Consider the following 15,719-nt stretch of genomic DNA (forward strand, 5'->3'; position numbering starts at 1 on the left):
GTCAGATCGTGCAGTATATGTTTAAATAAACACTTTTGCACGTATTGAGTCAGACTGCGTGTTTAACTTTGGTTTTTGTTCGCGAATGAATAACATTTCGTGGATTAGGCAGTCCATTTTCCCGCGGCATTTCTTGAGAACGGAAAACATTTTCCCCAGGCCAGCGGACGCTACACCGTGGGCCTCCCTCAGATGCTTGCCAATGACAGAGGCTTTATGTTCTTCTATGCGTTGATGAAGATGGCGTGTGGTATAACCGATATAATCCGCATCGCACGAATCACATTTAAAAGTGTAAACAACACACGCCATCTTCATCAACGCATAGAAGAACATAAAGCCTCTGTCATTGGCAAGCATCTGAGGGAGGCCCACGGTGTAGCGTCCGCTGGCCTGGGGAAAATGTTTTCCGTTCTCAAGAAATGCCGCGGGAAAATGGACTGCCTAATCCACGAAATGTTATTCATTCGCGAACAAAAACCAAAGTTAAACACGCAGTCTGACTCAATACGTGCAAAAGTGTTTATTTAAACATATACTGCACGATCTGACACCAATAACAATGAACGCTCATTATTCTAATGAAGTTATCACATCTTATTTGTATATAATCTCTGAGCTACAATTTTACATCAGTTTTAACATTTTACTTGATAATGAGGTCATGCAGACTTCGAAACGTCGTAGTTTTTTACCGTTAATTTTTATCATCAAATGTATTTCTAAACATTCTCTGATTAGAAATATCTTGTAGAATGCAAAATACTTCTATTCCGGACAGGAATCATTTCTTCATAAAAAAAAATAGCATTTTGCGTGATCATAAATAGTGATCATGATGAATTAATCAACCCAACATTCTCAAAGATTAAACCAGACATGAAATTACGGGATCTGCATTTTTTTTTAATTTTTTTGGAGTTTTTTGTTTCCTTATATTTATAAGTGTTTATCGTAAATCTTACGGGTGATACCAAACTCGTGGATATGGAACATGAAACGGAAAATAAATAGTGATCCTCCGCAAAGCACTGTAATTACAAAGCATGATTTTTTTTGCTGTGAATGACTAGCATCAAGTTGCAGTCACGTGTTAGAACTCTAGAAACCCAATTCTCTCATCTCATTTTCTCTCCTCTATTCTTTGTCTTTAATTTCAGCCCAGTCATTACGGCTTCTCTTCTCCGTTTCTCGCTCCCAGTTATAATTTACCTATTATTTAGTCCACTTTTCCCTCGAGCGTTTTGTATTTTCTACATACTTTAATTTTAAAAAGAAAACATTTTGGTTCCTTTCCGAACGATCATTTCTGCAAAGTGTACATGAGATCCCTGCAGTGGAACTAGCTTGAGGGGCTTCCCCTCATAATTTCGCTGAAAAATATTTAACGGCTAATAAGTCCTGCCAGTAGTAACATGACACACTTGGCATCAATTTAAACAGGCCGTGTATCCTTAATAAGCAAAATAAACAAATAGAGGCAACTTTAAAATTGTTTTATTGACTTGAAATAAGAAGGTATGGCAAACAGTTTACTCACACACTCGCTACAGCGCACTGATGCATTCTGGGTGATACCAGAATGGAGATACGAGTACCTTGATTACTGGAATGCCATATTTGTATGGGGAATACACGAGTGCGTTCACTCCTGCAAGCGCACTGATGCATTCTGGGTGATACCAGAATGAAGATACGAGTACCTTGATTACTGGTATACCATATTTGTATGGGGAATACACGAGTGCGTTCACTCCTGCAAGCGCACTGATGCATTCTGGGTGATACCAGAATGAAGATACGAGTACCTTGATTACTGGAATACCATATTTGTATGGGGAATACACGAGTGCGTTCACTCCTGCAAGCGCACTGATGCATTCTGGGTGATACCAGAATGAAGATACGAGTACCTTGATTACTGGAATACCATATTTGTATGGGGAATACACGAGTGCGTTCACTCCTGCAAGCGCACTGATGCATTCTGGGTGATACCAGAATGAAGATACGAGTACCTTGATTACTGGAATACCATATTTGTATGGGGAATACACGAGTGCGTTCACTCCTGCAAGCGCACTGATGCATTCTGGGTGATACCAGAATGAAGATACGAGTACCTTGATTACTGGAATACCATATTTGTATGGGGAATACACGAGTGCGTTCACTCCTGCAAGCGCACTGATGCATTCTGGGTGATACCAGAATGAAGATACGAGTACCTTGATTACTGGAATACCATATTTGTATGGGGAATACACGAGTGCGTTCACTCCTGCAAGCGCACTGATGCATTCTGGGTGATACCAGAATGAAGATACGAGTACCTTGATTACTGGAATACCATATTTGTATGGGGAGTACACGAGTGCGTTCACTCCTGCAAGTGCATCTGAATCAGCTTTGATAATCGTGAGCGTCACCATCAACTCAATCATCGATTACATTAGCGGAAATCTTTTGCCAAAGGACATATGAACCTTGCATGTAGACTTAATTAGCTCATTGATATATTCTGTGTGACCCAATATTACAGAGCAATTAACCGTGAAACCAGAACTGGCTGAGGTTCGATTCTTCGCGGGCAGAAGTATCGGAATTTTCATTGTCCAATAGTCATTTGTTTAATTTTTAATAACATTAAAATAATCCTGAAGGAATATTAGGCACTGCACTTTGAATTTCGCTTACAATGATTCTTACATCAGCTACATGTAATTTCGGTGTACCTTTCCTTTTCGATTCTGTTCACAGCATATTATAACTTCACTGCACGAAGTGAAAATTCACTTATGTCTCCATATGCTGAAGGCCTAAATGAAATAACTGTCCTCGATGTTATAAAGTCCTAACCTTAGTAACGAACATCCAAAGTAAGATTTTAAAGTGACAGCTATCGCATCAACGAATCCTCTGATCATTTAGTACAGTTATTACATTTAGGTCTTCTCATCAATATGTCTATTTCCTGTTTTAGGTTACTTTATTTTGTATTTGGAGTACATGTGATTAAGGTTTCAAACACCAGGATCACAATGTTGACTTGAACTACGAACTGAACGAAATGATCCAATTTTCACACACCTGATAAAATTGAAAAGGCTTTCACGTCATTTCCGAACAGGGTTAAAAAGCTCAAAAGAATGTCGTGACAAAGAGACGATGGCCTGCCCAGTCTATACTCAAGAGCAGCTAAACTACTTCAGAATTTGTCACCTAGTCAATGATCTTCTACCACAAGAACTGCGATCTATTTTTAAACAGCAGTGGGACAGTCAATACCGGACAACGTTGGGAGAATGGAACGATACACCTCAAAATGGACTGGACCTCTACAACAAGGAATCTCCCTTGAGACGAACACGAAATGCTCGTCTGCTGGAATTAATAAAAAAGGGAAATAGAGCAAAGTGGGATTGCACTACACTCTTTTTTGCAATCCTTTACTCTGATTCAATTGGCCGTGGACTCAGTGCAGATGTTCGCTCGAATGTCAATGATCTCAGAGAGTTTCGCAATGAAGAGTTCGCCCACATGCCACAGGGTCAGCTGTCAGATTTACAGTTCAGAGCTGCCGTCCATAAAGTTGAGATTGCATTTCGGTTTCTTGGTCTCCCCACAACTGAAATTCAAAATATCTGCAAGCAGGAAAGTTTCCCAACGGATGAGCTTCGATGTGTTCGAGAAAGCGTTCAGAGCCTCCTCCAAGAGCTCCGCGAAGCCAATTTCGATCTACAAACCTCTGAAGAACAACGTCGGTCCCTTGTAAAACGATATCAATTCCTTGAAGAGCAACACCAAGTCCTCGAAGATCAACATCACGTTCTTCTACAACAGAATCAAGTCTTTGACCAAAAGCATCAAGTCCTCGAAGAGCGACACCATATCCTTGAGGAGCAGTTACATAATGAAGCGTTACCATTCTGCATTCTTCCGCCCAAACCTTCCCACGAAATCGCATCTCGCGAGAGTGAGGTTGGTAAAATAACGAAACAACTTGAACGACTTAGAGAAGCAAATGGAAATGGTTTGAGTTACTTATATATTTCGGGTAATCCTGGAAGTGGTAAATCTCAAGTAGCCGGTATGGTAGCTCAGAAATTCTACGAAGCAGCCAACAAAGACCTCAAAACCCCGATGTTCGTAATGACTCTAAATGCTGAAAGTTCAAAAACGCTCTTGGAATCGTACGCTTCTTTAGCAAGATATATCAAGTGCCCTGAATACAATGTCATGTGCACCTTAAACTCAACAGAGATGCAATTTGAAGAAAAAATTGACAATCTAAGGGATTCAATAGCAACCAAAATTGCTCTTTATGGATCTTGGCTCTTGGTGATCGATAATGTCACAAGTTTATCTGACGTTCATAATTTTCTCCCTCTGCCTGGAAATAAACAATGGAAAAAAGGCCAGTTGCTTATCACAACACAGAACACTTCATCTATCCCCTCTGAAAGCTCCTTTGCCTCTCACATCTCAGTGAGTGTGGGCATGGCGCCCACAGATGCCTGTTGCTTTTTAGCAAAGGTCTCTGGGATCAGACAACAAGGAGTTGAAGATAAAGTCGCGAAGGCATTAGATTACCAGCCCCTCGCGTTGGCCAGTGCAGGTGTGTACGTCAAAAAGATTCGTGAGAGTAAAATTGATAGAAACTTCGGATGGAAGGAGTATTTAGGAAAGCTTAACAAAGGTTTGCGAACCCTTACTGAAAAAGAACTCACACAAACTAATCAGAGCTACAGAAATTCCATGACTGTGGCAACAAGGATGGCCATTGAAGGAGTTATCAACGATGATAGTGTTGTGAAAAGCACCTTTACTTTCTTCTCCTTTTGTTCACCTGAACCCTTGCATCTGGACATCGTTACGAATTACATTTTGAGTGAAGAGAAACATTTGGAGAGAGAAGAAGTTGCTCTTCAGATCCAAGGTTACTCACTTCTTATGTTCGAAGAAAGACAAAATGGAGTCTTTGTTAAAGTGCATCAAGTTGTGCATGAAGTCAGCAAATCTGTGATCAACGACTGTCGGGGACCTGATGAACACGTTCAAATTGTTACACTAGCTGTAAAGTCATTCAACCAATTCTTAGACACTCGCCTTCCACGCACTTGGTACGACTTAGACTCTAAAAGTGACAGTAAGCATCTCATTCCACATTTGAACTTGTTTGCTGTAGAAGTTGAAAATGTTTTCCTTCACAAAGATAAATTTCAAGTTTTCAAGGAGGGTTTTTCCAAAGATTCCAGAGCGGTGAAATATTTCAGAAGACCAGGAGAAATCTGCTGGAATCACCACGAATTTGTGAGCGCAAAACGTTTTTGCGACTCAGCTTTGAAAGTGGTCGAAATGAATGAAGGCTTCGTCGGTGTAGATCATGCTGATATATATAGCCTAGTAGGCATGATCCTTCTGAAAATGGGTGAACTACAACATGCAAAAGAGAATTCTCAACGTGCTTTAAAAATCAAGCAAAAAGAGCTTGGACCCGAACATGTTGACCTGGTAAATACCTATAATTGCTTAGGTCTTGTTCAGCGCAGAATGGGTGACCTGCAAAATGCCAAGAAGAATCATGAACGTGCTCTGGACATTCAGCTAAAACATCTCGGACCCGAGCATGTTGATCTGTTTAATACATACCTTCCTCTAGGAAATGTACAGTTCGAGTCAGGTGACTTGAATCAGGCCATGGAGTTTTACAATCGTACTTTGAACATCCAGGTGGAGAACCTCGGCCAGGATCACATTTTTGTGGCGGTTTCATTTACTACCATGGGTACAGTGCAAAGTAAATTGGGAAACTTCCAACAGGCCAAGGAGTATTATGAAAAAGCTCTAAAAATTTGGTTGAAAAAGCTTGGACCCCAACATGTGAATGTCGCGCGTACTTACTCTGGCTTGGCTAAAGTACAGCGTAACTTGGGTGACCTGCCCCAGGCCAAGCATTATTGTGAACTTGCCCTAAATATTGAAATGAAAAAGCTTGGACCCGAGCACGTCGATGTCGCAGTTACTTACTCCAACTTGGCTGATGTACATTGGAAATTGGGTGGCTTGCAAGAGGCCAAGGATTATTATGAACTTGCTCTGAACATTCTTTTGAAAAACTTTGGACACAAGCATGTTGATGTCGCGTATGTTTACCATAACCTGGGTAATGTGCAGTATGACTTAGATGACCTTCAACAGGCCAAGGCTTTTTATGAACGTGCTCTAGAAATTAAGTTGAAAAAGCTTGGACCCGAGCATGTTGATGTCGCACCTACTTACTCAAGTCTGAGTAACGTGCAGCGTGACTTGGGTGATCTGCACCGGGCCAAGGAGTGTTGTGAACGTGCTCTAAACATTCGACAGAAAAAGCTTGGTCCCGAGCATGTTGACGCCCAGCGTACTCGCAATCAGTTACGTAATTTGCAGTCTGCCTTGGACGGCCTGCAACGCGGCAGGGAACGTCACGAACGGAGAAAATACTGCGTAATTTCTTAATGATATTCTTATCACGACAGTTTGGGAGAGACAAACAACGAAAAATTTGTAAAATAAAGTTTTAGATGTAAGCGTGGATGAATTTAATGTAAAACCCTAATGAATGTTCTTGTAAGTAAGAAAACTCTTGGTGGTGCAATTCAGTTGTTAATTTCCTCAAGTGACATGTCGTAGTTCAGTGAAGCAGTTTGCGAAAGAGCATTTACAACCTTGTGTCTCTGTAAAACATCTTTTAGGACCTGACCAGAGATAAGGCAAATAATCATAATGAATGAAATCTGCGTGTAACTAAGAGTTTTTTTTAACAGAAGTGCTTTCAGGACAAAACTAGACGTGTAAATATAGTTAATCTGATACGCTATTCGTTGAAACGAACATGACAATTAGTCTATCTAACACAACGAATATATGAAATTGTGCGAGGATCGTGCACAAATGAATTAGTCTATCTGTTCAGGGAACGATAGTTTCTTATATAATAATAATAATAATAATTAATAATAATAATAATAATTAATAATAACAATAATAATTAATAATAATTAATAATAATAATAATAATTAATAATAATTAATAATAATAATAATAATAATTAATAATAACAATAATAATAATCTAGCAATGGACATTCCACTGGGTGGCTCTTATTATCCACTGTTTCCAGATCGAATTGGAATTTGGAATGTTGGTTTTTTGTGGAGGGAGGAATACCGGGGGACCCGGAGAAAAACCCTCGGAGCAAGGACGAGAACCAACAACAAACTCAACCCACATGTGACGCTATGTCCGGGAGTCGAACCCGGGCCACAGTTGTGGAAGGCGAGTGCTCTCACCACTGCGCCATCCCTGCTCTCTGTAAATGTTTGAAAAGTTTAAGGTTCTTATAAGGGTAACTAAGAAGCGAATTGATGCTGGTTATCATTCATATCTACATACCCCGTCTGAAAAACTGCAATAATTTGGATATATCAACAAGGTTGAAGTGGTAAATTGGCCACCGTAACGATTACAAAAGCTGACGTTTCGAGCGTTAGCCCTTCGCCTTTCGCTCCGACGAAGGGCTAACGCTCGAAACGTCAGCTTTTGTAATCGTTACGGTGGCCAATTTACCACTTCAACTTTGTTGATATATCCAAATTATTTCGTTACTCCCTCCGACGCAGCCCCAAACAGTTTTTTTCGAAACTATCAGCCTTTATTCATTTGAAAAACTGCAAGACAACCCCAGGCACTTTTGGTCTTTCCATTCAATGAAATCTAACTCCAAGCGACTGAATCTGTTGTGTCAATTATTCCTCATCTGATCTAACTTCTAAGGCTGAGCTATTCAACAGTCATTTTTTTTCCATCTATAAAAAGTCTCAACTTGATGTTAGCTTGTCCTATCCAGACGTTATAAATCCGAATTTGCTGTCTGATTTGTCAGTCTCAGCCCTTGATGTTCAGAAGGCCTTGTCCAATATTAATCTTAACAAAGCACCTGGACCTGACCAACTGCCTCCCCGTATTTTGCGAAGATGTGTAGACGAACTATCAACACCCTTGGCGCGCTTCAGTTAATTCATCATTAAGATCTGGTGTAATGCCAAAGCTATGGAAATCGGCCAACATTACTCCTGTACATAAAGGTGACAAAAAGGAATTGGTGGAAAATTGCAGATCCATATCACTACTACCAATTTCTGCAAAATGTTTTGAGAGATTTGTATGTGACGCTATATATGATCATATTTTCCCCCATTCAACCGAATGGCAGCATGGCTTTGTCAAGGGTAAGTCATGTGTGACTCAATTGATCTTGACCCATTATCACTGTGCCAAGGCTCTTGATGACGACTGTCACGTGAATGTTAAATTGGGTGATATACAGCATAAATTGGGGAACCTGAAAAAGTCCAAACAGTATTTTCAACAAGCTTTAGACATCCAATCGAAGAAACTTGAACCGGATCATATTTATCTCGCGCTTTCTAACACCGACTTGGGTGATGTACATCGTGAATTGGGCGACTTAGAACAGGCCAAGGAATATTTTGAACGTGCCTTAAATATTCGAATGAAAAAGTTTGGTCAGAAGCATGTTGACGTAAAGCGTAATCAAGATCAGTTGTGTGAGGTACAGCTTGCCTTGGATAACCTGCAACACGTCAAGGAACGTCAAGAACGTGCTAGGAAAGATTGCTGTGCCATTTCTTAATGGTATTCTTTTTGTCTAGATTTTGTTAGAAATTGAAAAAAAAAGGAAATTCCCAGAAAAAGTTTTTAGCCGCACTCCAGGAGAGATTCATTGTTAACAGCCAAGTGACTGTCCCTGTAAGTAAGAAAGGTCTTTGTGGGACAATTGAGTTTTTAATTTCCTAAAGTAATAGGTCGTAGTTAAGTGCATAACTATTTTAATAGGCTATTCGTCTGGCGAGAATGATCGTATTGCAGGAAACCCACGTGTAACTATTGCCTTTTCAAACAGAGGTGCTTCAAAGACAAAATGAGACGTGTTCATAATTAATCTGATGTACTCTTCGATAGAATAAACAAGATTATTCCAGTCATCTGGGGGACGATTATGACTGACCTAGATGCTAGGAACAGTTATTTTCTGGGGGGGGGGGGGAGGTTAAAGAAAGAACATAACCAGCATTGCCAAGCTAATACACTTCGCAGGTGGAAGACTTTGATTAAAGGAAAATCCGCACAACTTGAGGCGAAATTCTTTCTTCCACTGTAACTTTTGAATTAGTCAAATTCAGTCAAGAAGTGAAAAAAAGTAATTCACCCGTCAATAACTGAGCGATGTAAAAAGTTATTTCCAACTATTCTCGTTTCGTAGCAATAATTTGTTTTGGGAATACAAAAGCTGAAATCGGAAAATCGAGCACCATTATGAGGGAAGGGGGGGTAGATGGAATTCATACGATTTTGCTTGTTTTAAAATTTGCCCAGTTAACCCTCCCTTACCTCCCCCTCTGGGGCTCTGTAGTATTCTGATGGTCCTCCTTATTGACAGGCAATTTTCCACAGTCTCTCTTTAAACTCTATTAGAGATGATTGATCTCCCCACTCCCCCAGAAAACCATGTGACCCCCTACAATCTCCCCAGCCCCTCCCCTCCCCCCATGACTGGTCCCTAAGTTTAATAAGAATATCAGCTTCATGAAGATAATTCGTTAATAGCATATTCTTATGTGGATAACAACAGAGAAAAAAGTTTTCCGATTTACTTCATCTTGCTGCTAAAATATTTGATGAATTTGCCTTTTCATTCTTAAAGAGGTTCACGAGAACAGATCCTAATTGAACTTTGTAATTTACAATATTTTCAGTCCCATGTCTGCAGAAAAAAAATATTTAGTTTGGGAATTATTGAAATTAAAATATAAGTGCTTTTTTCTTAGATGAGTGAAAGGGGAATTCTGTTTTTTAAGTCAACAATGCTAGTAGTTACTTTTCGGTTCCATGTAATATTTCAAGTGAGTAAAGATAGTTGTCCCTGCAGCCAATAAGAATTTGATTGTCAACTACAACAGGCGAAGAAAATACTTCACCAGGCAATGAATAAAAAGCTAACAGAACTCCTGAATAAAAATCTAGAATATACAGGGTTCCAACACTTGACAGAGCAAACACTGCTAATTGAGTGTCACACTTGTCACAACACCCTGCATTATCTGTTGCGTGACAGGAAATATTGCTGTTCACCATGGCTACATAAGGACTTGAATACACTGGCCCATCAGTTGTAAAACTCCATGAGAGCTCTCCATTTAGCGACAAGCAATACACACATTTGTCATGAGAGCCAAACACAATACAACCAGAGAGCCTGCAATCATGTGTTACATCCTGGTACAAAGTTGATGAACAGAACACTGAAGCTTGGGTCTCAAACTCCCATAGTTTATTACCTTGAAAGTCAAAACAATAAACAAATCCATTGACACATGCACAAACTATACCAATGGGTGTCAATAATGGTGATGCAAACACCGGCTTAGGACACTGCTGACTCCAAAGTACTGTATGTTCGGTAGCGTCAATGGCAAGAAGACAGCCAGTCAGTGTAGCAATGAATACTAAGTGTGGTTTCTTACTAATGCATGGAGAACTGAAACAAGATCCTCCACCACAATGTATTGCAGCAATGTACTGCCTGTTTGTAACATCAAGGACATACCAATGGTGGTCATGTGACCCCACCCAGGCCAATCCAGTCTGTGGGTCAATGCAGGGAGAACTTTTCACAGCTGCACCTGTTTGGAATGTCCAAATTATTCCACCGATGAAGCGGTTGAGTACATACACTTGGCCATCATAACAGCCTAGAAAAAAAAATTAGGTTTCAGTTGATAAAATGGGGAGCAGATCATTGTCTCCGTTATTACAGGGACTTTTCCAGGGTTTTTGTTCCTAGGTCTCAGACTGATTTTTCCAGGGCTCCAAATTTCACCTTAAAAACCTTTAAGATTTTCAAATCAATTTTCCATACCTACATACATTTCTTAGAACCTAAACTTTGAAAACTTTATTGCTTGAGTTAAGCAGATTTTCAGGACTTCCCAGGACACACAGCCCTTTTCCAGGACATTGCAGTCCTAGAAAATGAGAATATAAAGTTCCAAATATTCAAGGACCCATACAAAACCAGGTATACATACATGCATAAACGTATTTCCATTCGGATTTGTGAATAGCACTAGATGCGCTAGTATCTCCGAACATATAACTACAAAACAAGTGTCAATAAGTTTAAAATCGAAAGAAGAGAGGGGATGGAAGGGTGGAGGAAGGCTTAGAAAAAAAATGAATTAATGAAATGAATAACGAAATAAGCAGCAGGCTCCTTTCTCCTGAGAATGTTTACAATGGATACATATTCTTACATTGAGAATTTTAATATTGGTAGTGCAGAAAACACTCTAGAAAAAGTGAAAACAGGGTCAATACATGTACTTTAAACACTCAAGTGTACAATCAGATCCTGTAATATAATCACAAGGTTACCATATTTGCCTAATTTATTCCTGGTTTGCTCCCACAGTGTACTCCTTAGTATCTAGAAACAACATACAATACTTACCCACTATGACATATCTACCACAAAGTGAAAGAGCTGCAGAGGATTCTATTCTGTCCCCCAGTCTACTCTCCCACAGTACTTTGCCATCACTCAGTCTGATGCACATGAACACATGACTGTGGGAACCAATGAAAACTTCCCCCTCAGACCTCCCTGGTGCATGCACCACAAGAGGTGAGGCATCAATACATTTGTAAAGACAAGTTCGCCACTGACAAGAAACGGAAACTCTCCCTTCTGCAGTGTTAAAATTTCCTCTATCTGGGTTGACAGCCATGGAACCTTTATGATCTTGGACAGAAGAGAAGAACTGGTCAGGGACCTTTGTTATTAATGGTGACCCTGCTACCTCACGAGATACAGCACTGGCTGAGACACTGGCTTGACTGGCAGAAAATGTCTGTGCCTTGCTTGCCACAACCCCATCTGTGCTTGGTGTTGAGTGTTTACAAATGTTACAAACATTAAACTGGTTTTGTCTCTGCATAGAACAAAAACAGGTTTTCAATTCAGTTACATCTGACAGTGCAGTTATGTTAGAATCCTTATTTTCTTCTAGGGCCTGGATCTTTTTCGTTGCCTTACTTTTGTAATGGGAGGCAGCATCAGCCAGAGTTGAGAACAATCTTTTCGCGCTAAGAACGGGTATTTCTTCAATAGGAACACCGGATGAAGGAGTGGGAGATATTTTGTTTGTATCTTCATGAAGATCATGTGTCTCCTTTGAGCTCAGATCATTTCTTTCATTGGGAATATTGAGTTTCCTCTCCAGGCAGTTACAAAGAACACCAAATGGTTTTGTTAAAGTTATGTCCAATAACTCTGACAGATCAACTTCTGTCTCCTCTTCAGTAACAAATGTCTAAATTAAATCCATCAGCCTTACTGCATTAAGAGATGACCCACCACAAGAGATAAACATGTCATCTTCCTTAAAATCTCTTTGTTTGATATGAAACAAATCCTTGGCCTTTTTTTCACATTGTCTGTAACAACCTGCTCTTCACCACTGGTTTCACTGACTCCCAACACTTCACTCCAGGCATATCTGAGAAACTCTCTAGAAGACATGTCCTTTAGCTTTGTTCTTTTCTGGGCCTCAACCAATAAGGAGCCTCTATTGACTTTCCCATGAGCTGTCATTGGCAGATGAGAAATCCTATGTACAGAGTCAGGCTGAGCATCAACCGGTAAGACCCTCCATATGCTTCTTTTAAGAGATGACAATTCATTGTCATCATGTGACAGAGATTTGCTTACTATAAATAAATGAAGTTTATCAAGTTTTCTGTTGGCAGTTTTGTCTAAAACCAGGGAACATGTTATTTTTGGGATCTGCTCAGAAATTTGCTGTTCAATCCAATCAAGATTTATTCTTTTGCCCATTCGCTTGATCTGCCTGTCTTTGCGTCCTCGGTTGCAAATGGTGTTGTCTTTCACAAATGCCCAATCCCCTGTGGCACGCATTGTTCCTGGTTGGAGTTGGGTCTCATTGTTTAGAAGACACACCCTGTTTGATCCACCTAACAAAGGAGAAAAAAAATCAGATTTACATGATTTCTCCTTAAAATGGAAAAAAATAGGCCTGCATGTCCCCTCCTAAAAAGAGAGAAATTAAATCAGATTTGCATGTTCTCTCCCCAATTACTCACTACATATGATCTACATTGAATGCAGAGGCAAACAAATATCAGTATCAAAGAAATTATGTATCACACTTGTAAACATTAAAGCCATCTTCTATAGCCTTTCATCATCTAATAAGCTTTTATTAAGTTAGTCACCACAATTAACTAACCAATGTATATTTGTCCCACTCCTTCTGAAACAACTTCCGCATTTTCATCTTGCACCTCAATGATTGTGTCCGACAGAGGAGCACCTAGTGGTACTTCAGAATCATTAACTTCCTTGGCTGAGTAGTTCTCCAGATCTCTGTGTCGAAATGTTACATTTTCACAAAGATCACCACTTCCATTCTCCAATTTGCAATCAGTAATTTTATGACAAGATGCCCAGCAGGAAACCTCTGTGATGCTATAAAGATTGTAGATTGAGGTTTTACTACGAAGAGACCTCCATTTCCCGAGGGTGGAGAGGGTGGGGCAGGTTTCCCCACCAAATGCCAGCACTCTAAGAGATGAATCTTTACTGAGAATCTTTGACTGAATTAGTTCTTGACCAATGTGATACATCAAGGATGGAGTGGGCTGTTTAAGATATAGAAATAAATCTTAGTTGCTTTGCAAAAGAACTTAATATGCTGTACCAGTTTGTTGTATAGGTCATCTGTGCAATCATTCACTCCAGGTGATTTTCTGACAACTTTTCAGGAACAAATTTCAGTTTGTATGTGAACTTTCCCATAGTTAATGTTTGCTGAGGAAATTGCTTGTCAGTATTGAGTATCTGGTTCAAGGAAAGTGGGAGGGTCAATTCCATCCTTTTCTTATAATACATTATTGGTAGCACCAACTTGTGTATGGTTTTCAGGGTCTTGTATCTCAAAAAACTCTTTCCTGTAAAATGGTTACCCTTTCTTCAAAGCTTAGATGGCACCATTTTAACACTGTCTGGCACAATTACAAGTCTGGCTCTAGCTGCAAATACTGTGAACATCTGAACAATGAAAGGATCAAAGGTGTAGGGAGAGGTAAGGAATATTACATCATCAGACGCCACTTGGAAAATGTTCCTGTTGAATATAAAGATTATGTATTACTTTTAGTCCTAGATTAAACATTTTTTTATAAATGCTGTGGTGTATGGATTTTACAAGATGATTCAGGTACTATTGTAATGGTGGCATGCAGAATATTTAAAGCTTTCAAGAATGAGGTGTGCAACTTTATACAAAGGCGTCAAGCTGCTCAAACTGAAACAACAGAGTATTAATTTAATCAAGATTTGCACACCTCTTCGCAGTCATTGCAGTGAATTTGCATTCATATAGCCTTTGCCATGATTTTCATGAAGCAGGTAGGTATATTACTACTGAACATTTTTCCAGGTGGGAGGCGCGGGGTCTCATGGTTTGTGCACTTGACGCTGAATCAAGTGGTCCAGGTCTGAGCCCTGGCCGGGGACACTGTTGTGTTCTTGGACAAGGTACTTTATTCTCACAGTACTGGCATTAAATTTGCTGCTACCCATTTCATCAAGAGAATAAATGGGTAGCAGCAAATTTAATGCTGGGGGGTAACCCTGGGATGGACTAGCATTCCATCCAGGGGGGAGTAGAAATACTCCTAGTTGCCTCATGGTACGGACACCGGATTGAAGCACCGGCCCTATGGGTCACCCGGCCCATAAACAAGACTCAAATTAAATACAGACCTAACGCAAGTTTGTACAAACATGAGATATACTTTTAACTAATTTTGTTGTTGCAATCTAATGTAGATCATAACCAGAATGAAATGTTTCACTGGTTTGGTATTGTGGAAGCTAAAATAAAGCAATATACCACCACTCGTAAAAAGTTCTCCAAGGAAGACATGGTGCTCGATTAGGACCATCCACCAGGAGAGGCATTAACTTCTGACCTGAATGAGACTCAAACAATTCTTCACTCCTGATGCATGGAACATGATCAATAAGTCAATAAGTGTTTCTAAAGTGTTCCTAAACTTTTGGGCCATTTTTATTTTTTGCTTTGACTTTTCAACCATCTGTGATCAGTCCCATAATATAATTGACCGATCAATTATTTAAAATTACATTATTTTGTAACTTATTTTCATTGGACTTTCTAAACCTACAGTGGAAATTCTGCACAGTGCCTCGAGATGTGAGACTTGTAAAGTTTCCTCATACGCCAATCTGATAATAGGGAGGTTAAGCAAATCACTACGGCTGGCGCTGCTACGGCTACCGGAAGTAAAATTGTCCAGAAACGAGTCATTGCGCATGTCAGTGGTTCCCATCCAGCCGTAGCGGGAAATCCTTCTACGCCAGTGGGAAGGTTTCGGCGTAGTCTGTGGTACGTGAACTTATCTCGCTTCTTTCTTCGCTTTATACATTCTCCTGAGCAACTTTAACTATTGAAATACACTTAGCATCTTTAAAAATAGCTTATCGTGAATATTTATCAAGCTTGCTGTCCCTTACTGAGTGAATGAGGCGTGAGTAGTCCAGTGGTCAGTG

General features: G+C 39.9%; 2 protein-coding genes across 2 annotated transcripts; one reads left to right on the plus strand and one right to left on the minus strand.

Moving 5' to 3' along the window:
* Positions 1-2,969: 2,969 nt before the first annotated feature.
* LOC111338167 (uncharacterized) lies at positions 2,970-6,996 on the plus strand. Its single transcript, XM_022944598.2, has one exon. The coding sequence runs from the start codon at positions 3,169-3,171 to the stop codon at positions 6,496-6,498; it is 3,330 nt and encodes a 1,109-aa protein (XP_022800333.2). The 5' UTR covers positions 2,970-3,168; the 3' UTR covers positions 6,499-6,996.
* A 2,650-nt stretch (positions 6,997-9,646) lies between these two features.
* On the minus strand, positions 9,647-15,214 carry LOC111335802 (beta-alanine-activating enzyme). The gene is given in 5 exon segments (XM_088733354.1): positions 9,647-10,815; positions 11,574-12,554; positions 12,557-13,172; positions 13,391-13,783; positions 15,119-15,214. Coding segments are annotated over 5 exon segments (2,964 nt in total). The 3' UTR covers positions 9,647-9,937.
* Positions 15,215-15,719: the final 505 nt, after the last annotated feature.

Source organism: Stylophora pistillata, chromosome 9 (assembly GCF_964205215.1).
Source record: "Stylophora pistillata chromosome 9, jaStyPist1.2, whole genome shotgun sequence".
NCBI classification, from domain to species: domain Eukaryota; kingdom Metazoa; phylum Cnidaria; class Anthozoa; order Scleractinia; family Pocilloporidae; genus Stylophora; species Stylophora pistillata.

Coding starts and splice junctions, on each gene's coding strand:
- LOC111338167 (XM_022944598.2), top strand. CDS start 3,169: ATGGCCTGCCCAGTCTATACTCAAGAGCAGCTAAACTACTTCAGAATT.